Source organism: Prenolepis imparis, unplaced genomic scaffold (genome assembly GCF_030444845.1).
Source record: "Prenolepis imparis isolate NDT839.2.m4 unplaced genomic scaffold, iyPreImpa1.0 SCAF_4, whole genome shotgun sequence".
Taxonomy (NCBI): domain Eukaryota; kingdom Metazoa; phylum Arthropoda; class Insecta; order Hymenoptera; family Formicidae; genus Prenolepis; species Prenolepis imparis.
In genome coordinates this window covers 1,564,195-1,590,335 of record NW_028141162.1, presented here as the reverse complement: position 1 = coordinate 1,590,335, position 26,141 = coordinate 1,564,195, and the positions used below count along the sequence as shown (strand labels likewise).

The 26,141-nt window shown below is 36.0% G+C and overlaps 3 protein-coding genes across 6 annotated transcripts in view; 2 read left to right on the top strand and 1 right to left on the bottom strand.

Moving 5' to 3' along the window:
- Window positions 1-159: 159 nt before the first annotated feature.
- LOC145934724 (uncharacterized) lies at window positions 160-8,203 on the bottom strand. Of its 2 annotated transcripts, none has more exons than XM_083035417.1 (4): window positions 7,860-8,203; window positions 7,280-7,730; window positions 6,823-7,202; window positions 160-6,737 (listed from the first exon to the last, which is right to left on the bottom strand). In XM_083035417.1, the coding sequence occupies exons 2-4, from the start codon at window positions 7,661-7,663 to the stop codon at window positions 6,020-6,022; spliced, it is 1,482 nt and encodes a 493-aa protein (XP_082891543.1). In that variant the 5' UTR covers window positions 7,664-7,730; window positions 7,860-8,203; the 3' UTR covers window positions 160-6,019. The 2 variants fall into 2 exon arrangements, with proteins under 2 accessions (XP_082891543.1, XP_082891544.1); XM_083035418.1 differs by having other exon boundaries at window positions 7,280-7,578.
- A 2,267-nt stretch (window positions 8,204-10,470) lies between these two features.
- On the top strand, window positions 10,471-25,640 carry Syt1 (synaptotagmin 1). Of its 3 annotated transcripts, none has more exons than XM_083037168.1 (10): window positions 10,471-10,861; window positions 15,206-15,326; window positions 15,687-15,809; window positions 16,287-16,432; window positions 16,520-16,612; window positions 17,026-17,220; window positions 17,415-17,591; window positions 17,761-18,012; window positions 18,477-18,693; window positions 19,042-25,640. In XM_083037168.1, exons 2-9 carry the CDS (start codon window positions 15,209-15,211, stop codon window positions 18,669-18,671), a joined length of 1,299 nt encoding a protein of 432 aa, XP_082893294.1. In that variant the 5' UTR covers window positions 10,471-10,861; window positions 15,206-15,208; the 3' UTR covers window positions 18,672-18,693; window positions 19,042-25,640. The 3 variants fall into 3 exon arrangements, with proteins under 3 accessions (XP_082893294.1, XP_082893293.1, XP_082893292.1); XM_083037167.1 differs by having other exon boundaries at window positions 16,514-16,612; window positions 22,724-25,640; XM_083037166.1 differs by having other exon boundaries at window positions 16,514-16,612.
- LOC145935664 (chymotrypsin-1-like) overlaps window positions 20,496-26,141 on the top strand; it is a 53,271-nt gene continuing 47,625 nt past the window's right edge. The window contains exon 1 of the mRNA XM_083037180.1: window positions 20,496-20,500. The gene's annotated coding sequence lies outside the window, so the exon portion shown is untranslated. The remainder of the gene's footprint in view (window positions 20,501-26,141) is intronic.

Here is a 26,141-nt window from a genome sequence, read left to right as displayed (position 1 = left end):
CGAAGACAAGGGATACAACGGAGAATTCGCGCGAGGAAGATACAAGTGGAAAATTAGATTTGCCAACGAATAAATTCGAGAACGAAGAATTGATCTTGAAGTACAATGAGAAGCTTGAGGACTCGATTTCGAATTATTATTAGCGAATACCTATAGAAAACTTATCCATGTGCCGAATTATTCGAAGAGGATAATTAATAAAATGAGATAGTTTTTATAACATTAGTGTATATTTTATAAATCCATACAATCTGTAAAATAAAGCGCGGAAATGAATAAATCGGGAGCATGTCCGTATGTATAGCTATATAAGTATAAACGGATTTTATATAAACCATTTTCCTCAAAGTATATCACATGATATCTGGAAGGCTGTGTGTGTTAGAGTTTTATAACATAAATATTATATATAATAATAATCTCTCTCTCGTACACAATGTATAATACATATAATTCACTATATCTTGCTACATTAAAACGTCAAGAAGACATTGTATAAAAATAAATACGTCTTCCCTCTATTTCATACAGCCTTCTTCCTATTACATGCACATAGGATAGAATAAGATAGAAATGAACGTACAAATCCTTCTTCGATCATTTCGACACACATCCATTACAAAACATGTCTCATAGCTGTGAATTTTTACATTTTGCACCATCGATCTTAAATCTCTTTGTGCATCGCACAAAAAAGCAGAAAAAATATTTGTCAATGATTGTACGAAATATTAATCGCGCAATATATATATATATTATATATATTTTTTATAACATTATTTATTTAACGGATCAATATTAAAAACATATATATATTTCAACAGATCATTACGAATTTTGTAAAACTTAAAGGGAACCGGAAAAGGGGTGTGCTAGACGCATACGTATTAATTATTAATACTGTCGTACGACGAGTGCTGAGACACATTTGCCCAATTTTTTGGCTGCTACCGATAAGAAGCTTCTTCTTATGAGCGTCACATATAATTAAAGTACGCGCGTTTAGTGTAGCATATACAATTCATACGTCTATACACACACAAACACACACCCTTCGATAGAAATTCAATTCGATGTATTTGTCTATAACAGAGCTGCTATATTGCATATTCAAGATTGACACTGCCATTGTTATCGGCCATTTTTAAAACGCATGTAGGACAACAAAGCCTAAACCATGAATATATATATATATATACTCGAACTTGAAACATTATAAAACAGATTTATATTTTTTTGGCACATTCTACTTGCGTATTAACAAAACAATCCACAACGTATCCCATAGTAATGTGCTCGATATGCACATTTATATTTCTTTTCGATAATATTTTCTTTTTTCCATTACTGTAGTTGTTACAATAATTATAATTCTTAAATTTTCAAAAATCCTAATCTTATTAAATCACCACAATTATAATGCATAATAATCTGGCACAAGGAAAACGTATGGATTGCGTTATCAAAATTCATGTTTGGCTCCGCTAATGTGGCTCTAAGAATATTATTGTAACGAAAGAGCTCGATGACACATTCACGGTGTCGTCTAATTAAGATATCTTAAACCATACATTCTTACAGATGGATTCTTTGGATAAATAATTGTACATTTTTTAAATGTATACATCCATGGTATTTTAATATATTGAGCATTAATGATAATTTTGTTAGAATTATATAGGCCACGCTATATATAAAAATGTTGCACAGTATACATTTATGAAAATTAAGATACACGAATTAATCCGTATATTTTTAATAATTTAGAAAAAATATATTTCTTTTACAACAGAGGCCTTTGTATTAGGTTTGTTGTTGTGTTTGTAAAATACTATGCGAAGAACAAAAATCTTATCTATTCCAAGCATTGCACATTATTACTCTCTCGTCGTATATTTCCTATTAACATTAATTGTTCTAACTCTCTCTCCACGATGCATGCATGTATTATACAAATTATATATTACATAGAATCTTTCCGTGATACATACTATAATATTTGTTAGAGATGAGCATTATCTACATGGGCATTTCATCACGCAATATTTTAATATTTTATTGTTCATATTCTGAAAATTATTTAGAATCGGAAAATATCTTCTAACGATGTCAACGTTACAATAGTTTCAGAGTTAGAAAAATATTGATGAAAAGCTAGGAGATCTGCCAAATTTGAAATTTTGTAATTTTAACATTTTGCCCATCTCTGACATTTATCATAAACTGATATATAGGCCTGAATTCTTTTCGCTTTCTACTAAAATGAAGCTTATTCACATATAATAATTAATTTAATATATATATATTACTTTGACACAAAATGTGTATTTATATTAGAAAGTTGAATGGATAACATAATGAATTAATTTATATATATATATATAATATCATAAATAAAAATTTCTTTTATTCTGTCAACTATATCTCTAAAGTGTTTTTTATGTAAGACAAATTTATTTCTTTTTTTTGTATAAAATTGTTGAACATTAAAGCCAGTGAGATCTCGTATTAACTTATTCACTACCAATTTTTAATCGGTTTAAAACCTGCAGAAAAAAAATTCTATTTACAAAATATGATTTATCGCGGAAAATTATACAAAACGGATTCGTTGAACGTTATTGCCTGAAATCACTCGTTTAATCTTCGTTGCATTAAAAAGTATTTAAAATTGTACATTAATAAAAAATTTACTTTCCACAATTTGTAAAGTATTTTCTCTGGATTTACTAAATCTTTCCTTCTACTATCATTTAATTCAGTCTTTTATCGATTAATTCAGTTAAAAGTATTCATTTGTATATTATTTGAAAGTATTCGCGATATTGAAAAATTATACACACACGCACACATAAATGATATTAATGCAATAGACTAAATAGACAATAAATAAGATATTCAGAATAATGTCGTCAAGTTATTCAAACTTATGCATTGTAAAAATTATCACATGAGTTTTAATTATTTGATATACACATATATATTTTTTATATCTCAACTATTTTTTAAACAAACTGCAAAAGTACTAATATATTTGTTCCTCAAATATATGGCAGTGAATACGTTAATATCATCGAACAGTATTTTTCAAGTTTTTTATTTTAACATGTGATATCGCGCTGTCTTTGATCCAAGTGTTCGAATATATCGATTCTATTTTATGTATAATCATTAAAAGAGATCTTAATAGATAAAAATTGTGTCACGCTCCTTTTTCGATATGGTTTCTATCTTTTTTCTCCGATACAGGCGTTAATTGATAAATTATAATAAAATAAATAATAGAAAACTTTATATAATAAAAAGAATGAATTTTATCGAGCAAGCAATCCCCAAAGTAAGCAAACAAGATTGGAACAAGAGAAGACAAAGAAGAATCTTCATTTTTCATTCGCGTCACTTATTAGGAAATGCAGATTTCTTTGATATTCCTGCATAATATAAAATTTAAATGCATAACAAATTGTTCTCAACAAAGAGAAAAAAAATACTGAAGACACTGATTTTAAATATTGAGTCCAAAGAGACCAACGCAAACTAGATAATTTTTTCGATATGGTTTCTATCTTTTTTCTCCGATACAGGCGTTAATTGATAAATTATAATAAAATAAATAATAGAAAACTTTATATAATAAAAAGAATGAATTTTATCGAGCAAGCAATCCCCAAAGTAAGCAAACAAGATTGGAACAAGAGAAGACAAAGAAGAATCTTCATCTTTCATTCGCGTCACTTATTAGGAAATGCAGATTTCTTTGATATTCCCTATATAATATAAAATTTAAATGCATAACAAATTGTCCTCAACAAAGAGAAAAAAAATACTGAAGACACTGATTTTAAATATTGAGTCCAAAGAGACCAACGCAAACTAGATAAATGCGGTTGTATTAAGAGAAAAAAAAGGAATGCGACCTATGGAAATCTTATCAGGCAATCCCGTCAATAATATAAATAACCAGTAATAAATAACGAAAGCATTACGTCAAACAATAACAACCTTCGAGTTATCGATTCGTAATAAGCAGAAATGTATGATTATTAACTCAATGTATACTTGTCGGGAGACAAGAATCTATATACATGTGATCGCACGCGTTTCAATTAGACAAACGCGGGAAACCCCGCGGCCGAAGGCCGAATGAATCATATGACAAATAAAATTAGGAGCACTCAACCCATAATAGATCACATATGCTATACATGATATACATAATGATAAAAAAAGTTATTCCTTTTCATACAAATAGAGAATAGCGAAAAGAAAACAGACACATATCTACATTCTACATATATATATATATCTATTGCATAAAATTAATTATATATGTATCTACGATATGTAAAACTTAACACACTATTCCTTTTTCGATTATTTCGATAATTTGTTGCTCTTATGGCAAACAATTCCTTATTGTCGCTGCCACTTAAGAAATTTTTTATTTTTACAGAAAAGATATCTGCAAGGTGCAATCTAACGCAATACATTTTAAAAGAAATAGGTGAGATATTCCGTGCATTTTATAAGAAAACCATGTTTTCTTTTTAAATAAGACTTGTTATTTCTACGACTTAATTCAATCGTGTCGATTGAATTATCGAGAATAGTGGCTCACAAACTAAGTTTTTATAGCGAGAGAGAGAGAAAGAGAGAGAGAGGGGGGGGGGGAGATAAAGAGAGAGAAAGAACTGGAATGCAATTTACATAAAAAATAAAGACCTAATGTTTTTTTTTAAATATGCAAGATTTTCTACGTATCTTTCAACACACGTGAATGTAATTGTATTTCTATGTGTGTGCGCGCGCGCGTGTGTGTCAAAAAATATTTTATTGACTGACAAACAGACTCTTACTTGATTCGATTATATCTGTTTTCTGTAGATATATTTATGATTTAAAGTAAAAATGTGTAAACATATGTGATGTATTTGGTTTAAATTTTACTTTTTTATAATAAATTGTAAATGTAATAGATAACAATGTACATATCTATAAAAAAATTAATAATTATTGTTTGTATTCCATAAGTGATGCTTATTTACATCTTGGATGTGTATTGCAGCATTTTATTACACAGCTGATTAAGAGCTCTAGCAGAAGAAAAAATTAAAAATCCAAATCAACTTGAATCATTAATATCTTAATAGATAAGATATCTTAATAGATAATGCTAAATATATCGTATATAAATTTTTTACTATAAACGAAAATATATATAATCTTTGGAACGTAATAAATTCTTGCATCAACTACGTATTGTTTTTAATATCATTAATCATTCGCATCACAAGTATCAAACTTAAATGAATATGACACTCTCACAATCTTATTTCAAGTGATTACTTAGTCATAGAAATATTCGTATTATAAACTTACACTTTGTTGTTATCAGTTACCTTTGCGATAGATACAATAACTAATTAATGACAGCAATCACTTAAAATTAACCACTACATTATGATTCTCAACGAAACTCATATATATATATTCTTTACGTATATATTTTCATACTTTGTGTCTCCGTTACGATCATTTGAGCCATATTAATCTCTATGATATTTACAGAAAAAGATTAGGGCACTTTAACTTCCAATTCCTCCAACATTAGTTTGTAAAATGCTAAATGTAAAAAATCTGTGTGTGAAGTACTAAAAAACTTATCTATATGTCATATGTATAAAAACATTTTTTTTCTATGCTGCCTTATTCCAACTTGGAAAAAAGACTTATTATTTATGAATACTGTTGCTCTGATAAAATGCACTGAAAATTTGTTTACAAATCCATACGCTAGAAATATATCTCGCGATATATCAACTATACTATGATAGCCTCCAATTTGCTAAGAAATGTCGAAAGTTTAAAGCCTAATGAGTTCATTAAATGAATAATTAAAAAATGAGTTTAATGACTTCCAGAAGCTCATAGCAAAACTAAATCGATCTTTTCCAATTTCTCTTTTTTTTCCCCCAAAACAGCGAGGAATACGATCTCATTGTAGGAAGTATAAAATGTGTTACTCACTTACTGACGAATTGTGCTTGCACGGAGTCGGCACCAGATCGTCTATCGTGGAATTGTGACGAGTCTTCCTCGAGCCTTCGTTATCGTGATTGGGATTGACGGAGTGCGAGAGCGCGACCGTTTTTTTAAAGTCTATCGTGGCGTAGCCTACTTGCGGCTTGTTTGGAGATTCGGGAGGAGACGGCGGCGAATTCACGTTGCTGTCGGACGTCCCAGCGGGCGAATCTCTATTATCCAGATCCAGGACCGCGTAATTCATCTCCCTGGTCGGACATTCCGTCGGCGTGGAGGGGGCTAGGGGCGACTTTTCGGTTATCGAGGCGCCGGAGAATCTCTTCTTCAGATTCTGGATCTCGCACGGCTCCAAATTGTAGTAATGCCTCGAGACTTCCTCAGCGTCCGATGGCAAGGCGGGTAATGGAGGCGGACGCACCTTGACAGGGATCTTCTCTACGTCCTGTCCGGGATTTACGTTTATGTAAGCATGTCCGCCTGGGTTACTCTCCTCCTTGAACTGATTCGTTTCGGAAGTACTGTGCGTCGACGAGATAGGACTGTAGTTGACGTCTATATTCATGTAAGGGACCTTAGCCAGCGACGCTGGGTCACAATTGGTAGCTTCTGCACTAGGCTGAACGGGTATTAATTCTGTTTCTGCGAGTCCATTGTTAACTATCGCATTCTCGACCGCAACGGTCTGTAGTGGTGATCTGCAACGAGAATAAAAATTAATTAATATTACATTCTCAACTATTACACTCATGTCTCATCCGATCGATTAAATTGATGCGCTACCTTTGTACTGCTCTTCCAAGATTCTTGTTATTATTGTGCTCCGTGAGGCCAGATGACAAGACTTCTTCATTGACGTATAAAGAGGACGGATGAGGCTGAGATATCGGTGGCGGAGGCGGCATCGTAGGAGGTGGCGAGGGTGATCCCACGGTCCCTTGGGGTGATATAGGACCACTGCTGCTTCCGACACTGCTCAATCTTCCGATACCGTTTTGCTGGCTATGACTAACTCTAGACTCCACGCAACTGTTGCTTCTATTAGATGTTATTGGATCTAAGTAAGTAGGCTCTACTTGTACTGCCAGTCTTGGCACTGCTGGAGTAGGATGCGACGTAACTGAGTCTCTCGACTGTGCGTCATCTCCACTGCTCGTGTACACCTATTAATAAACAAATAAATATGTTTTCTGCAATATACATGAAACATTAATATTGAAGAGGAAGAAATTGCACAAACCTGAATTTTCGTTTGTACAAGATTAAACAAATCTCTCGCCTTCTTACACTTGAAGGCGTATATGCCTTCGCCTGTGGGGCAACGTCTGCCAGACTCAAAACTGAACAGCTCCGAATCGTATCCGTATCGCCGTAAACAGCGTAGTGGCCACATGGTCTGTTGCTTGCCATTCTGGTGGAATATAATGTTTATCTCTGTGATTTCCAAACGTCCTCGAGCAATGGGTTTACTCTGGTCATTCACGTTTATCACTTGAAAAACGTTCGTCCTACTACTGACGCAACCCATCCTTCGTTTATCTAAACAAGAAAAAATATCGCAATAATTTGTAAAAAAATTCAACAGATTCGTCAACACGTTACGTGTATGTGTTTGCATCGGCATCGATAAAACAAAATCTCCCGATCCTTATTTATCTCCGTATTCATCTGATTAGGAAGATCACACAGGGCTATAGTCGAAAGATAAAAAGGGAGAGTAAAATTGGACACGCGGAGCGATAAAATAAACGATAACTCTCGCCTCGCGTGTCATCGCCGATCGGTCAGAGACAAATATATATATATAGATATATCCATACCAAATACGACATAGCCAAAACGAGACGACAGGAGATCCGTCTTCCGACGAGTGCGTGATCGCCGACCACCGCGTATACTAGCCGCACGTCAGCGCGGCTATGCCATTTCACCATAGTATCGAGCACACAAATCCGGGAGATCAATGTACAAAGTGTACGACGGGACTAACGACGAGGGCCGCGCCAAATTCGTCATCGTTCGAGGCGACGAGGCGATATATCTAGGGACGTCGTAATTACAAATTATACAAATATTTGATAAGCTCCGGGAGAGGGGACTCTCTCTTCGAGGGAGGGGGAAGACAACCCGCTCTCTGGCGTCTCTGGCTCTGGAACGAGACGCCCCGGGATGAGGGAACAGACGCGACACGTCATCCTGACGGAGCGTCCGGAAGCTCGCTCGCAGCTCTCTTCGCTCTCGAGATAAATATATTAAAAAAAAAAAAAAAAGCTCTCGAGAAACATTAGTTTGCTTGACTACAGTCGGTAACGTCGTGGTCTCTCTGTTTTATCCAGAAATCGTATGACGTCATCGCTCACGTGACTTTCTCCGATCACTTAATTGTAATGGCGGCTGGCGGGAGATCGCGGTGGACGAGAGCGGGTACGTAATTTTGTATTATAAGCAATATGAGGAAATATATAGATTGTGTATAGGTTGTACAGGATATAATTCTCTTTATCATTTGAAAATTGTCTATTTATACATGCGGGTACTTTCAAATACACGTATCTAGCATGAAAAACGATCGAGATGTTTCATCTCGAGTCTGTGACGCCCGCGTCGTTCTCTCTCTCTCTCTCTCTCTCTCTCTCTCTCTCTCTCTCTCTCTCTCTCTCTCTCTCTCTCTCTCTCTCTCTCTCTTTTATTTACTTAATATTTATATATATATATATATATCCTCTATACAATAAATCATATTAATTATTATATGTTGATCAATATGTTTATTGGAATTTTTGTCAGAGGGGATTAATTAATAAATGAAATTAATAATTCCAATTAACGGAATATCTGCCGCGTCAGGGTTAGATATATAAGATTGCAAAGTTGATATTTGTTATGTCTGTATATATTTTTGTTTCTCGCGATAACTTTGCGTCATGTTGAGATCTCTGTGTATAAACAGATAACGTACATATGCAAATTGTACTCGTTATAGCTCGTTGCATAGGTGTTACGATCCGAAGCTTTATATAGCAGCTTTCTAGTAGGTGAGTGCGAGAGAAAGAAAGAGAGAGGGAGAGAGAGAGAGAGTGGAATAAAATTACGAATCGATTTCCTTCCAATCGTAATGTTTCATCTCTCGGAAAGAATCGTCGCCCCTTTCGCATGCGAGCTCTAGATTATATTAACGTCGACCTGTGGGGTCGATATCTCACCATTAAAATCGCTATTTCGAGATTCGAAACAGTGCACATTGTATTATTAACGTTAAAATAGCATTCGGATATTCGAATCGTCGCGCACGACCTATAAGCAAGTAAGAATTGTCAACTTTTATCGTTCGATATACATATAGCCGAGAACAACAGAGATACTCCGAATCAAGTTTTCTCCTGACTCAAAAATTAAAAGAGACGTCTCGTTATTTATTTATTATATTTCGTAGGTAAAAAAAAAAAAAACAATTCATTCCTTATATAATTATTTATGAAATTTTTTTATTTCTATTTTTTCTCGAAAACTTATTCTTTTTATTATTATTTTCGATGCCTAAAATATTTATCGAAAGGTTCCATTCAGCTCGAGAACTTTATATACCGAAAGATCTCTGTCGCAGTAAGATAGATTCGGGAATGTGCCAAGTTAGGATGCGAGTTTTATATAGAGGAGTTTTATATACTTCTTTCTGTTTTCACACACACATGCATACGTAATAGATGTTTTCTTCTCGATATTCCTCCCCTATCGAAGAAATAGATTTTGCTTTTTTATACACTGAAAGAAACGTTGCCCACTCCCCCCCATTATACATATTCTCGTAGTTCCAAATAAATACAAAAATAGACGTAGCCGAATATATTTCATAAGTACGAATGTACGACAAAGAAACTTTAATAGAAGATTAAAAATTATAGCTGCATCATCAGGAGTTTTGCGTAAGAGCATTAGCGTAAAACGCGTTTAGACGAAAGAACGGAGAAAGAGGATAGTAGAGGGTGATAGCTAGCCTTAATTAATAATTTAATTATAATTAACTGTACTATTCTTCAAATGCCCTTTGCCCCTTTGACGCCGACGAGAGAGACTAACGCGAACAGAGCTAATTAAAATCACGATCGGTAGATTATGACGTCATTGACCGATGAGCATCATCGTCATTACACCGGAAGGCCGGCGAGAGTATTTCGAAAGAAAGAAAAAGAAAGAAAGAAAACCGCTTTATATCGAACGTCCGCGCGCACCGATGACGTCGATCGGCGCTCGTTCCTCGGCATCGTCGTCGTCGTCGTCGTCGTCGTCGTCGGAGTGCTAGGAGCGACGGCGGCGGGGACGGGGGTGAGAAAACGACGCAGAGCGTCGGCTCCGAGCGGCGCGTCGAGACGCCGCCGCCGGAAAACGTAACGTGTTTTATCGATTTACGTCGGGCGGCCATGTTCGCGCGTTCACCATCACCAGTCAGGCGCACTCGGCACGTCGTTGTCGTCGTCGTCGTCGTCCTCGTCGTCGTCGTCGACGAGAGATCGTCGTGGAAGGATAGATTCTCGTCCCCCCTGACCGTTTACCGCCATCGCGTCGCGAACGACGTAGCGTGCGATGCTCCTGTAAAACGTTGAGAGGGCGAGAGTGACCAAATACCGCAACCCCCGAACGTTTCTTTTTTTCCGCTCCTGTTGTTTGCGGACGCGACAAGTCCGTCAAGTAGTTGCAGCCGAGAGTCGAGGCCGCCGTCGAGTAACGCCCAGGGGTGGAAGCAGCTCGAAGAAAGAAGAGAGATAGACAGATATAGAGAGAGGGTGTATTAATAGAGTCGACGAAACAGCTTCCGTGAGCTTTCGTGAGTACCATGTTTCCGAAACGAATCAAAGTTCGTCCATGTTTTCACCAATCCGCGACGAATGTAAAATTAGTAATCGATCACCCCTTCGCGGTATGTAAGGTACAATCGCACCCTCGCCGATCGCCGATACTCGGCCTCGGCGGAAACCGAGTATCAAGTTGCCTTTAACTGCTGCATGATTTCTTTCGAGGGTGGCGCAGATTTCGAAGAGTAAACGGGGTGCACAGGGAATAAACATTTCTATAGTCGAAGCGATATAATCGTTTCCTGCCTACTTTCTTTCCGGCCGACGTAGCCCGCTAGACGATCTCCTCCTTTTCTCCTCGTCTTTTCGGATTCTGACTTATTTTTTTTTTTCTGTCAAAACTGCGCATTGCGCGTATTTTACATTCCAGCTTTTTTCCGAAAACGCACAACAAATCGCGGTGGTTTGGATAAATTATAGCAATCGATGAATCTTTAAAGCTTTCTCGCAGAAGGGGAAAAATGATAAGTATAAGACCCGATATTTGAATACGGTTATAGATAGAAGATAAGATATAAGAATCTATTTTTTGATCCTCGAGCGTTTCTTGACGAATTTAATTATTATTGACATTTATAGCACGTTCGCGCAATAATTCTCAGGCGATTAAAAAGGATAAAGACATCTGATTCGTCATCTAATATTATTTTTAACAAAACATAGATTTAATACAATTTTACTAACATAATTTCCGTAAGCTCGAATTCAATTATGAAGACATAAAATTCTACTAATATACAAGTAGAAGAGATATTATTATAGCATTCAAAGAAATTGCGATTTAATATTTATTTTTGTTAGTATATCAAATTAAGTAGTGTTAAAAATATTATATCCTATAAAATGTACAACAAAATTGTGTTTTTCTTTTCACGGGATACAATAAAACACATTTTATTTGATTCGCAGTGCATAATTTTCTCCGCGACATGCTAAGCAGATGTCGGCACGACAAGTCGCAATTTCTTCGAGTACGAGATTGTCTGATCTCTGAGAACGTAAAAGTGCCGGTGAATTTCGTAAATACACTGTGTTCATTAACAGACTCGTGCTAATTGCTACGGTATCCAAATAATTTAGACTACTATTCCGACAGGCTAATTAGCGGTCTTCAAAGATCGGAATGTATTTAAGCTGCGCGTGTCATAGTTTTGTAAATATATATATATATATATATATATATATAAAATGTTAGGGCGGAAGACCTTTTTTCCCCTCTTCACAAACAGCATTTTTGCTCGTGCTATACAGCGGTCATGGGAGGATGTTCATTCATGAAAAGGGCGTTCGATGCTCTAAGAACGATCGTGGTTGTAGCCGTCCTTGAGAAGGATGTAGGCCAGTCGATAGTCGAATAACCATTACTTTTTAAAGAGGGAAGACACCATTGATATCCCATTTCCACAATTATATTTTCAACATTTCTGCAATCCTATAATAATTGTTATTGTATCAAATTAGCCGCGTAAATTTTTCGAAATCATTTTATTTCGACTGATTACTTTAAACGTAAAGAGATACAGCGATCCTTTTTTGCGCTCTGTTAAAAAAGTAAGATACCTTATCGTTACTTACAATTCATGTGTTGTATATTTCATCTGAGTACTCTCTCGATCATATTTGTGTATCTGTGATGAGGAAACGTTTGACTCGAGAGATCTGCGCACTTGGGTAAACTTCTGTCATATATACTGAAATGTCAGTTTTGTTGAAACTCCTTATTGACATTTCTCATCGTATGTGAACCGTGTAAAATGCATCCGCACACACAAGTAATTATTTGTGAAATTTTATACGGTGCCGTTGTAATAAATTACAACGTGCATTTTTCAAAGTTTTAAGTTTAAGTGCCTGTCAGGTTCGTGTGACAGATGTCGCGGCTACGTGATCATTATGTCGGTTTACGGGAAATTTTTGTCAAAATGACGTTGACGAAGACGAGGAGAGGAGAAAGTGACTTCCGTGTATCACGTAATAGTAGATTGTTATCATTTGAACCCGGTTATTTTCGAAAAAAAAAATGACGCACACGTGGCGTAAAAGAAAACAACATCAAATTTCAACCTTGTTACCTAGGTATATATTATGCATATATAATTATGCACATAAAAAGTTATTTACATCATAACAGAAATTATTGATTTTTTTAGTTATCTTGTCGGAATAATCGGATCGATTTTATTAAGGATGTAAGATGATTATAGACGATATCAGCCGATCTACTTATCAGTAGCAAGTTATATTGATTCGCGCTTTAAATGTTCGCTCATTTACGCACACGCGCGCATCTATCTCGGGGCCGTTTAGACATCCGTCTCCAACATCCCAATTAAGGCGCAGCGAGACTCGCTCGGCTAATCGTAGGAACACTTTAACCGCGTCTGATGATAGACTGAGAATGGTTTATAAATGGTACACAATGGGAGAGGATCTTCGATTATTTTGATCAAAGGGTTTCGTCCGCACCGTTCGAGCTCTCGCAAAAAAGATCTCTCTGTAAAAAAAATAGATATGTATATGCACAAAGCAAACGATGTGCTATTGATAGCGATAAAATTTCCCGGGGACTTTATGTTCGACATCAAAAGAGAATTTCAACTATGAAATAAGTAGTGGAAATATTTTTAATCTTTTCGCAGCGCTGGGTTTCAATGTGCACTATGAGATCAATTAATTCTTTACGTCTGAAATAATTTTCAATATCGTTTAATACCAGACCTGCGCGGCCGCGAAGCAAGATGGAAAGATAGCGCGAATCTTTGTACCGTTAATTGAAATTCCCTGTAGCAGTTTTGCGAGAAATATAGAATGTAGATGCAATATTTTTGACGAATATGAACAATTAAGAAGAATCGATGATTTTACAATGAAAGACGTATGATGGTCAAACTTGTGATATATTTATCTTGAGTTTATAACAAATGGCTTCTTTAACTTAATATCGAGCTATTTTTAATCGAATATTTATCTCCCTTGATAAAATATTCTCCTCGAGAAAAAATACTTGTTTGAGCGCCCTGTCTTCTCAAAGAGAGAACCGACTTTTATCAAGATAGACATTATAGGTAGCATCTTGTTGAACGAGCCCGTTGTATCTGGGATAAGTAATCCTATTGAGAGTTATCGATCTTGCACACCTACTGTGTTTGCGCATTCAATTGTTTATAAAAAGAGTAGGAGCAAAAATATCGTATCTTTAAATTATAATTATATATTCCTGCAAATTAATCGCGTGTCTTTTTTTTTTTGCACAAATCTATCTCTTCCGCGTCTCAACATTTTATTAAAATATTAAGATAAAAATCATCGAAGAACGATATGGGAGACATTTCACACTTTATTCGGACAATCCGACAATCTCGAGAGTTTATCTTCCTTCCATCTCATCTCTTCCTATTTCTTACGTCGTTATGAAGCGCACAAAACTCCCACGCATTGTTCGATAAAATACATCACAGCAACGTATCGCCTTTGTACGCCACCGCTTGTCCGCTTTCCTGTCCTCAGCAACCTTTTCGTGCAATTGTTCTCCGTCGTCGCGAGAAATCGAGGCGCTAAAGTGATGAGCCGTGGTTTAGTCAGGAATTGCGCGTATAATTCCTAGATCGTAAGGGGAAGCTGCAGTTAATGGAAATTAATCGAAGACTCTCTCGTATATAAAAACGCCTCGCACACACATAAGGTCACGTTCCTCAAATAAATCTCTTTCCTTTGAAAAAACCTCATCATTATGTCAAGGTCGATATCATTGTAATAAGAATTCTCTTTAGCGACTCTAACGGTTTTATGAATGGCCACTGTATTTACGCTACAATGCTATTTTCTATACCTTCTTACGTGATAAATGGCACCTCCCTCTGGTATAAAACATCTCTGTGACGTCGCGCACGAGTATATCGTATTGCGTGCTCGTTAATAAAATCGTTCGCCGACGTTGGACATATATGTATATATTACGTAGAGGCGAGTTTTACAGAGCGAGATAGATACGCATGCGGCTTCAACCACCGGAAACGCGTTCGTAGATTGCGAAATCTCTATAACGGTGTCCGCAGTTAGTCGTCCGCATGATTTATCGTCGTGTACTACAATGTTACGTCGCGTCATTAGATCCATCTGTCACTGGAAAGAGGGATAAGGGGATTGAACTTCAGAGAGTATCTTATTCCGCGAAATAATAGCTATCGGACGCGCGCAGGCGTCTCGTTATTGGAAAAAAAAAAAAAAAAAATTACCGTGTTTATACCGTCTAAAATAAATTACCTCCGCCGACTCTCTTGTGTGAGCGGGTTTATAATAATGTCTCCCTGACGCAGAAAATGCCGTCGCTCGCGAAAAGGGACGTGAGTGCCGCCGAGGCACGTAACGAGGAGCCCAGCAACGCCGGTATCACCGACTCCAACATAGCTTTCAGCACAGAAATCGAAGAGAAGGCTGGTAAGTATCATCGTAATTTTTAAAATTTTTCTTCTCAAGAATATAGTCGTAGAGTCACTGAGTCACAGTTATTCCTCTGAAGAATGGAACGACTGTAATTGGCTACTCTTAGAACTACGGATGTTATTAAACCTGATTAAAGGTGACGTGTAAACGTACTCATAGATATGTCAAATCTTTTCAGTTCTTTTCTCATCGGTCGCGGAATTAAAATTTGATTATTTTTCGATATTGTATATATATGCTGAACTCTTTGGCGGAGTACATATATACTTTGGAGAACGCGCTTATATTCTGCTCTGTATAATTTATCCGTTTTCATGCTAATTTAATATTAATCCGAGCTTACGGTGCTTTCAGGAACAGATGAGGCCATTACCGAAAGCGCGGCGAAGTCCTTCGAGGATAAAATCGAGAAGTTTGGGAAAGGCATCGCGCAAGAAGTAGGGATACCGGCTTGGGGTCTTGTCGCTATTTTAATAGGTAAAGAAGCGCATGCCCCCTCGGCATACAAGCCGGCTTCTTATCTCAATCAATCGAGAATAATCAATCCTCATTACCTGTAAACGGAAGATCCCTCTATAGCTGATTATTCCGCGAAACGACGTTAAACATCGAGCAAAATAATGCAGTATATTTAATATAGATATAGTATCATGCTTAAAGATAAAATATTTTTTTTACGTATCTACTGTACATCTTACTTTAAATATATTGCATAACTGTGCTTTATTTTCCCTGATATATTTATGTGCGTGTGTTTCTTTTTTTCAAATAAATTCTAGATAATATGCAATTTTTTAAATGAATTTTAGATAATATGCAATTTTTGAAATGAATTTTAGATAATATGCAATTTTTGAAATAAATTTTAGATAATATGCAATTGTGCATGTGTGTGTAAGAAATTTATACTGAAATTTTATAATAATACTTATTCATATTCTCTCTCTTGTATAGGAGTAGGCGTAATCGTTCTTGGTATCTGCTTCTGCTGTATACGAAGATGCTGTCGCAAGAGACGCTCCAAAGATGGCAAGAAGGGATTGAAGGGCGCGGTGGACCTAAAATCCGTGCAGCTTTTGGGCAGCACGTACAAAGACAAGGTATGTATTCGGTGTGCCGTGACTTCATGTAGATGTTAGAGATACATTCTACACTCGTGGAATCCACTTCGATATGTAAAGGTACAGCCGGATATGGAAGAATTGACGGACAATGCCGAGGAACCGGATGAAGCTGAAAGCAAGCAGAGCGAAGTTAAGCTCGGAAAACTACAATACAAGGTACAGAGACTGTCATTTATTTTTCGCGCTTTTTTTATCTTTCTATATTATTTTATTTTATTTTATATATAGCCGCCTTTTATGTGTTATCTTTTCTCCCTTTATCTTTTTCAATTGTTTCAAATGGAAAATCAAATCAGAGAGTATTCTAAAATTAAACTGAATTCACATTGAGAAAAGTACATCAAAGAAATTGGAATATCTCTAATATTGCTTTTTATTCGTATATATATATACCAATGTACGTTTTTAATTACGATACTTGTATTTTAAATGACAAATAGTTCATATCATATTTTATTTTATTATTAATGCAACTATATTGGATTTTGTTTTAATTTTATCTTTATATATGTACATATATATGCAATATAATGTAGACATTCTAAAAAGTGAAACGCGCTTGGTTTCAGCTCGAATACGATTTTAATTCGAACAGTCTTGCCGTGACAGTAATCCAAGCTGAAGAATTGCCTGCATTGGACATGGGTGGCACATCAGATCCATACGTAAAAGTGTATTTATTGCCGGATAAGAAGAAAAAGTTTGAAACAAAGGTTCACAGAAAGACACTGAGTCCGATCTTCAACGAGACTTTCACGTTTAAGGTCAGTACAATAATTAATAATATTTCTAAAAAATAATCGGTTAACTGTACAATTAATCTGGAATGCGATCTCTAGACAGCTTCGGACCTTTATTTATTTTTTTCACGTTCTAAATGCGAATTTACACGTGCGAAAGCTGTCGCAACGCATACGATTCGCTGTGTGTGTTGTTATTGACGAACGTACTTGTATAGAGCGTCCCTTATGCCGATGCCATGAACAAGACTCTGGTCTTCGCCATCTTCGACTTCGATAGATTTTCGAAACACGATCAAATCGGCGAGGTTAAAGTGCCGCTCTGCCAAATCGACTTGGCGCAGACGATCGAGGAGTGGAGAGAATTGCAGAGTGTCGAAGGCGAGGGTGGACAGGTGAGGCCAATGAAATTGTGACACAATATATGACAATATATAGTGTGAGAATGTGAAATAAACTCTTGCATTTGTCCTTATGAAAAACGACGCTTAAATATATGAATAATTAAAAATTTGACGTAATTTAACATATTAAAATTATACATCAAATTTTTTTGTAATTTAGGATAACAAACTGGGAGACATATGTTTCTCATTGAGATACGTACCAACGGCTGGAAAACTCACGGTTGTCATTCTGGAAGCCAAGAACCTGAAGAAGATGGACGTCGGTGGTCTCTCGGATCCTTACGTTAAAATCGCGTTGATGCAGAATGGAAAGAGATTGAAGAAGAAGAAAACGTCGATCAAGAAGTGCACCCTTAATCCGTATTACAACGAATCATTCACCTTTGAAGTACCCTTCGAGCAGATACAGGTACGGAAAGGACACATTTTTTAACATTCTTTAAAATATCTATTTATGTCAGTTTTGAGTCAGTGACAGTTCAATTTACTAAAATATTACAAACCTGTATCAATATTAATTTTGCCACTTATATACTTTTCACTAGAGCTACTATGTAAGTAGTCTTCGATGAACCATGAAGTATCGACTTATTAGTATCTCGTATTAATGCGATTGTTAATTATTAAAAATTCTAAAACGTATGGTTTTTAAAAATTGATACGACAAATTTCTTTCACTCATCAATAGAAAAAAAAATTACTATAGGATTAAAATTTACTTATAATTTATTTTATTTTATTTTAAATAACACTTTTACTTATGCTGTCTACATCACAATTTCTCAATTAAAATACACATTAAGGTGATAATAATAGGTGATTATTCATTCTAATGATCGCGACACCACGTGTAACTCTGTGATGACATTTCAGAAAGTACAACTCGTCGTCACTGTAGTCGATTACGATCGCATCGGCACGTCAGAACCGATTGGAAAGGTGATCCTGGGTTATAACGCGAGCGGAACGGAATTGAGACACTGGTCCGACATGCTGGCGTCTCCCAGGCGCCCGATCGCCCAATGGCACACGCTAAAAGACCCCGAAGACGGAGATAAGAAGGACTAAGAACGTTCACTTTCCAGTTAAGGTATCGCATTCAGTATCAGTACGAAGGATTGAATGATACGCAGGATGTTCTAGAATATGTCAAAGTTACAATTTTTACTTCCGATCATTTTTTTTCTGATTAATTCGAAATCAATTTTTCCTTAATTGCCATTTTACGACATTAATAGATTCTGAAAGATTACATTTAAGATTAAAATAAAGATTGATTAAGATTAAATTTAAATCTCATTAAGATCGGCGATTTCCGGTACATTCTGCGCAATCGAACCATAAGCAATTTTCTTCTTGCCTTTATCTTGCTTACTCGAAGATTCAGAAAAGTTTTGTGATAAGGATTCTGTCTCTGAAAGCGGCCCTCTTTTTACAGGATAATTGATTGGGAAAAGGGTACGGAGAAGAATAGGAGAGATAAAGGGAATATAGTGAAGGGGGGGGGGAGAAAGAGAGAGAAAGCGAATATATCCAAAGAAAGAGAGAGAAAGATAACAAATACATACTTAATAGATATTAATAATTTATGATTAATTAAACGATAAAAATACCAACCATGAAGAATTTAACATTAAAATAATATGTTCCCACGTATGGAGAGTGTAGTGTCTTGTATATATACATATATTATATCTGATATACTTTTCTCTGTAGATGTAACGTTGAATAATTTAAAGTAACGCGTCGTTCTTTTTGAAATATCGATTGAACAGAAACGAAAATGTTGAAGATTCACAAAATATATATATATATATATATATATATGTATATATATATATACTCACAATCTCGAGAAAATATCTACGTTATTAGATAACCCGCAGATAGGCTTCCATCTTGGTTCGGCCGTTCGGCGCAAATTTCCGTCATAAACTTTGTCTAAATGCGTCGTTCATATGTTACAAATATATAATATATATATATATTTATAATTATTTCGGTTGTATCCGTAAAAATAGCGGCATAATTTTCTTCCAAGAGAAGAAACATGTAGAGCAAAAGTGGTGCGAACGTTCACAGTTGTGTGCGAAATAATGTGATGGATGACAACATCATCGAATTCATAAAAAGATCTCGAAATATGGATGTTAATTCGCCAATTGAGGCCAATTAGTGAAATAGCGTTGCATAAAATAACACATACTGGCGAGAGGCGAAGTTATAAATCGAAATTAAATTAAATCAATATAAAATTACCTCTTTTTTCGAAATTTTGGGCAGTTGTAAAATTATTTCTCTTAATAAAAATAATTATAGTATATATGTTTATATAAAAAATTTTTTTTTTATTTACGTATTTTTCTCACTCTTTCGCACCTCGTTTCTCCTCCTCTCTTTCTTTCTACCAGGCCCTTCAATCAAAAAATTGCCATTATTTACATGTCACGCATTTTCGCGATCCATCGCGTCTCCATCGTCTCGAGTCGCTTCGTAAAGAATCGAGATCGCGTCGTGCACTGAACTCTTTCGTGAGCACGAAAGGTCAGAGCGCGACTCCGAACAATCGTGCATAAGCTTCACTCAGGGACGATGGACGTTTCCGTATCGATCTCCGAGTAAAACGACACCCCGGTATATTTTCGTGCAAACAGGCGATGCTTGAATCCGCGATATACAACCCCGTGATACTATAGTTAGACTCTCCACTCATTATGCGCCACTTGTACGAACGAGAACGATCCACGAGGCAAAAATTAACCGCGCGCGAAAAGAATTATCCTCGAATTTTTTAAGCTTGCATCCAAAAATATTTTTTAAAATAACATTTTAGTGAATTATATATATAATTTATAGAGTTTATTATTATATTGTATATTATTACCGCATCAACCATTATTATTTTTTTATTCGTTGCATAAATTCTCAAAAATAAAGAGATTGCGATTCTGATATCGAATGCAGATATAAAATTATTTATAGAAAGTTTGTTGAGATTAAATAACGTTCTATGTGTGTGTGTGTGTGTGTTTATTATTTTTGCTCGAGATCATGTATGGTTTTTTTTTAAAAAGGAGAAATCGTATATTCGCAATCACGCGGTGGTTCTTTTCGCGCGTGACTATGTGCAGTTTTCTACTCGCTGTCATCCATCCGTCATCGCTCGTGATCCGCGATTTACGACGGACGTGCGCATCTGCATGCAACTGTGTAAACATTCATATATATACATATATATATTATATTATACGCATAATATATAACGCGAGTGCATTATCCGCAGACAGTTATTGTTAAATTATTGTTTTTTAGTCGTAAATCATGAACGGGCCTATTCATCTCGACTTGTGTTAAATCCATATAATTCGTTAATCATCCACGGTATCGTGCAATCGAAGGAACAGTGCGTGTCCCATGTTGATATCTTTGGATATTTACATATGTGGGGAATTTCGATCGAATGTAAAAATATGGAAAACGGGGAAGTTGAAAGGATACAATCAATGAGCACATCGCGGTGGTAAGCATAAAGCAAAAAATTCTATGATAATATTAACTGCAGATATTCCAATGCTTTTGCGAATGCAACTTTGTTGGATTTTTTGCGCGAAATATATATCGTTTTCGCGACAAAGCCTCGAATCGCGAAGAATTCTTATCGATGCAAGTTCGATACGATTGGTCAAAGTTGATTAAAAAAAAAAAGAGATCCCTTCGTTTCTATACGGTCTCTCTCTTTCTCGTCTGATTGAATTGAAAGTCTAATTCTTCTTTTGTAAATATATGTATGTACGTTAGCCATGAGTCCTTTCAGAGATTACGATTCCTCGCCGTTTATCACTTGTCACTTCGTTCGATTATACGTAGCTAATGCAATTTTAGTTTTAACGCCCCCTCCGAGAGAGAAGTTATACATACATATATGCTATATCAACTTCTAGTCACGATATGATAAAAATATACGGTAACGTCCGGTTGATGATATACTTGAAGTGATCACCTTGAAGTCCCGGAGCTTTGTGAACACCTCCGTTTTTCTTTCAGCTATTCTAATGAATTACACGAATGGTGTAAACATTTTTTAACGTATATTACAAAAACATATTAATCGAAGAGATAATAATTTTGCCACAATTGTAAAATATATATTTAAAAAATTTTTTTATTTTATCTATCTATTATATATATAAATCTAACTATATATATATATTTATTTCCTTTAGTATATCTTTTTTTTGTAACAAATAAAATATCAACATATCTGATAGAATTTTAGAATCTTTAAGAATTCTTGCAAACGAGTTCTTTTTAGAATTTTTATAACAGTCGCGCAATTTTCTTAATCTCGCGATATAAAGAAACGTGATCACCTCAAGTATAAGGATGTGGATGATCTCTCGATAATATATAATGATAAATAATAATAATCATAATAATGTTAATGATAACCAAGGATAGCGAGAATGGAGACTATTTGGCGATATCTATTGATTCTAGCTTTGTATCGTAGCGTTTACTCGGTATGTAAGATTATATAATTACGCGTTATACACATATATATATCTATTATCGTTATAACAGATGAAGATTAAAGTAATTTATTGTAGAATGAAGTTCTCTTATACGCGGGAAGAAAAAGGGGAAGGGGGATACGCCGTTAACATTCTCGGAGTCCTTTTCCCGTATCTCCCGATGTTTCGAAGCTAATTCGGTGATATATCCATCTGTATATCTATCCTATTAACGAGAGCTGTTACGAAAAAAATCCAAGTCTATCTCCATCACCATTTACTTCCGGAAATGATGGAAGCGTAACGATGAGAATCGAAGACATTGATCTCAAGATGTTTCCGTTCGTCGATTTATTCACAATCAGCTTTTCTCTCGATTAAATAACAATACAAATCTAATTAATGCAAAAAATATTTTATCTTGAATAATTACTTATAATGAATGTATGTAAATGTTTTAAGCAATTTTGCGCACTCTTTGTATAATTTACATATTTGGATAGCTCTTAAAATTATTAAAATCTATCGCGAGGAGTTTTACTTTTAAATTTCCACTTTCCTCTCTTCATCATCAATCATTTTTAAATATTTTCGATGATATTTTTACAGTTTTGATGATGCAACGCGCGTCTCGTTCTCATCTTTACGCTTCAGTTCGAAGCAGAAGAAAATCGAGTAAGAAAATTGGAATTTCACGCGTGTGCGCGAGCGAGACGCTAAGATGTTATCAGCTGTTTGAAGGGATATTTACACTTTGCGAATCGTGGATAATCGCCGATCAGAGATCCCTTCTCATCGGAGTCCACCTTGAAGCGAAACACAACGCATTAATTAATTATTACAACGCGCGCGTATTTAGTTGATCCATAAATCTGATCGCCGAGCGATTAGCGATGATAGCGCGTAGACTAGCGGTGTGTAAAAGTGCGTCTTTTAGCCTTCGTAGCGTGTCTCGTAGTAGGCCTTGAGAGGAGATTTTCTCCCCTCCTCCCCCCTATCCCTAAAATTTTCACCTCCGATCGCGCGAATTCGCGATCGTCGCCGATATTCGCGACAATCGCGAGATCGCGAAATCGCGAAAGATCTCCCTTATACTCGCGCGATATCGCGCGTTATACTATTGGGTTTGGTTCTACCGTTTATCCAGGACCAATTATCGAATTAAACGATAATGTATCGGTATAGCATGTGCGAGGGCACGCTATTACTCAGCAGCATTGTACTTAAAATATACTTTAAAACGAGAATTCTCGAATTATAATATACATTGTTGAGGAATGAGAGAGAGAGAGAGAGAGAGTGGCGTCGACTGGGGACAACAGCTGCAGTATTAATTTATCTGGCTAATGATTGCGGAAATCCAATGAGAGAGAAAGAGAGAAAGAAAATTGAAATATTTTTTACATTTGAATAAAAAATATTCAATTCTTTCTTTCGTGAAAAAAAATTAATATCTGTTTTCAGTTTTATTATTATTATTGGGTTCGTACAAAATGATTTTCACCATCGATATCCCGCTCGACGCCATTTCTCGAGTTAAAAATTTAGCTAGAGATAGATTCGTTCTCTTCGGCTGCGCTTTTTTTGCACTTTCCATACTTAAAATAAGACAGACCTGTCACGTTATACAAAGAGAGGATTAAAAAAAGAAAAGAAAGAGAGAGGGAGAGATCAAGCGTGCTGCCGAAGAGAACGGAATTGGTATAAGGAGAACCATGTACGTCCCATATGTACAATGTCGCCCGCTATATTGACATCATTGATATCGATTATCTCATCCTACACACATCTACCATTTACGAATAACATATTTAATTAGAAGCAGAGTAAAAATAAAAACGCGTCGAGATTGAAATGACAGAAGGTGAATGCGACCGTGATGATTAATCGTAGATCGTACGTGCGGATGTTCTGGATGAGGGAAAATCGCGATCTGTCCGAGCAGGCTCGTAGAGGATAAAAAAAAAGTCAACAACTTTTAAAGAGAGTATATACTTTTACGATTCACTGTGTATGCCTATTTCGAGAATATCATCATGAAACGTGCGATCTTCGAGAGAAAACGATCTGGATCGCGAAACAAGTGCGATTCTGCGAATGCATCGATTAGAAAGAGAAAAGAGGAAGAAAAGCGAGTCTCCGCTTTTAAATAATATCGATATATCGTTAGCGTTAAATCCATTCATGCACATTTGTATGCCGAGCAACGGTACGTAGGGCGCACGAAGAGAAGAGATGTAAATAAAAAAAAAATAAAAAAAAGAGAGAGGAACACGCGCGAAAGAGAGAGAGAGAGAGAGAGAGAGAGAGAGAGAGAGAGAGAGAGAGAGAGAGAGAGAGAGAGAAGTGTATTTGTAAAGCTGTAGTTTTTAGTTTGTGGAAATATACGTCCTCGATGCGATCGGCCCAAAGTTTTACGAACGAACGATAATGTTGCGTTTGTAACTCTCTCTAGATTTCGTTCCACGGATTGCGAAAAAGAAGCGATTCGAACGATGATAATGATCCGATAAATGCCTTGCAAAATAATCACGAGCCTCTTAAGCGAACCGATCAAACTGCTTCTTCTCGCTGACAGCTAGAAGAAAAACGTCAGGACGACACAGCGATATATAATTTAATTTTTTCTTAAATTTTTTTAAATCAAAATGTTAGAGAGTTTAAAACACATGTCCCGCGATTCTCTTTATATAATATATAATATATAAAGAAAGTTGTGGGAAAGTAAAGAGAGTAATCGGATGTATGTGTGATCGGTCAGATCATTATAATTTATCAAACTTGATTATCCGGCCCGATAGACGGTGAGATTAAAATCTGATCGACTCTCATTTCCCCTTTTTTTTCAGATTCATTAATCAATTTATATATAATATCGATCGATTATATTTGCATCCGCGTCCGCGAAAGAGATTCTTGCACGGAGATTTTTCGACGACGAAATGAGCTGAGAAAGATCGTTACATTTTTTTATGGTTTACATATAATGACATTCTTTAAAAATGTGTTATTTAATTTCCTAACTAATCTGAAAAATCACGTAGCTAACTAATCTGAGAAATCTTCGAGGCGACGTTAAATGCTCGTCGAATCTCGAAATTGTAGGGCCGACACTCGAAAATTCGGATGCACCTTTGCCTATTATACGTACGTACGTGTGAGTGTGAGTGTGTACGTGTGTGAAACAGAGAGAGAAAGAGAGTGCAGATCGATCAGTCCCGAGTGTCGAGATCACGGAAGGGTTACACGCCTTTCCGGAGAACGTAGGTAAGCGAAAGATCCACCCTAAGGGAAGAAAAGATATCGTCGAGGTCACATCGAGGAGCCTCCGGCTTGAAACGAGAATGTATCTTGTAATCATTCCATTGCATATTATATATATATATATATATATATTATTATTATATTATAAGATTTAGTGCGACACAATGTACTGTAAATCCATAGAAGTTATTACCGTATCTCGTAATAATTATTATGTAATAAATATTGTTGTTAACATAAACACGGGGCCTGTTGTTGCGAAGTGGTGTTGCTGCACGAGGATATCTGTCCCCCAGGGCGACCCTAAAGTGGGGATCGTGGAGTTTGAATAAAGCGTCTGCACCTGTGGTCCTTCGAGCGATGTCTGTATTAAACAAAGGTTCTCCTTACGAGAGAAAGAGAGTCAAAGGTATTTCTCCTGCAGGTTTAAATTATGATTATAAAATTAATTAATTACGTATCGGATAACGTATCGTATACGGGATCAGAAACTGTGATGAAAGCGGGAGCGAAAGATGGATTTTGTGCAACCTTGATCCGATATCGAGCGAATTAATTTCTCGTAGTTTTTGCGGAGCTCTCAGATTCATCTCCCATTACGCAATAGCATTATAAATTTTAATGAGAGACGAATTTTCAAAACAAACTCGTGCCACTTTCGAGATACAATCTCCGTTCACCGTTGCGCAAAACTTTTTTGCTCGATGCTACTTGACCTCGAATCTGTTTTGCTCTTCTCAATGACACATTCGTTGAATGGATC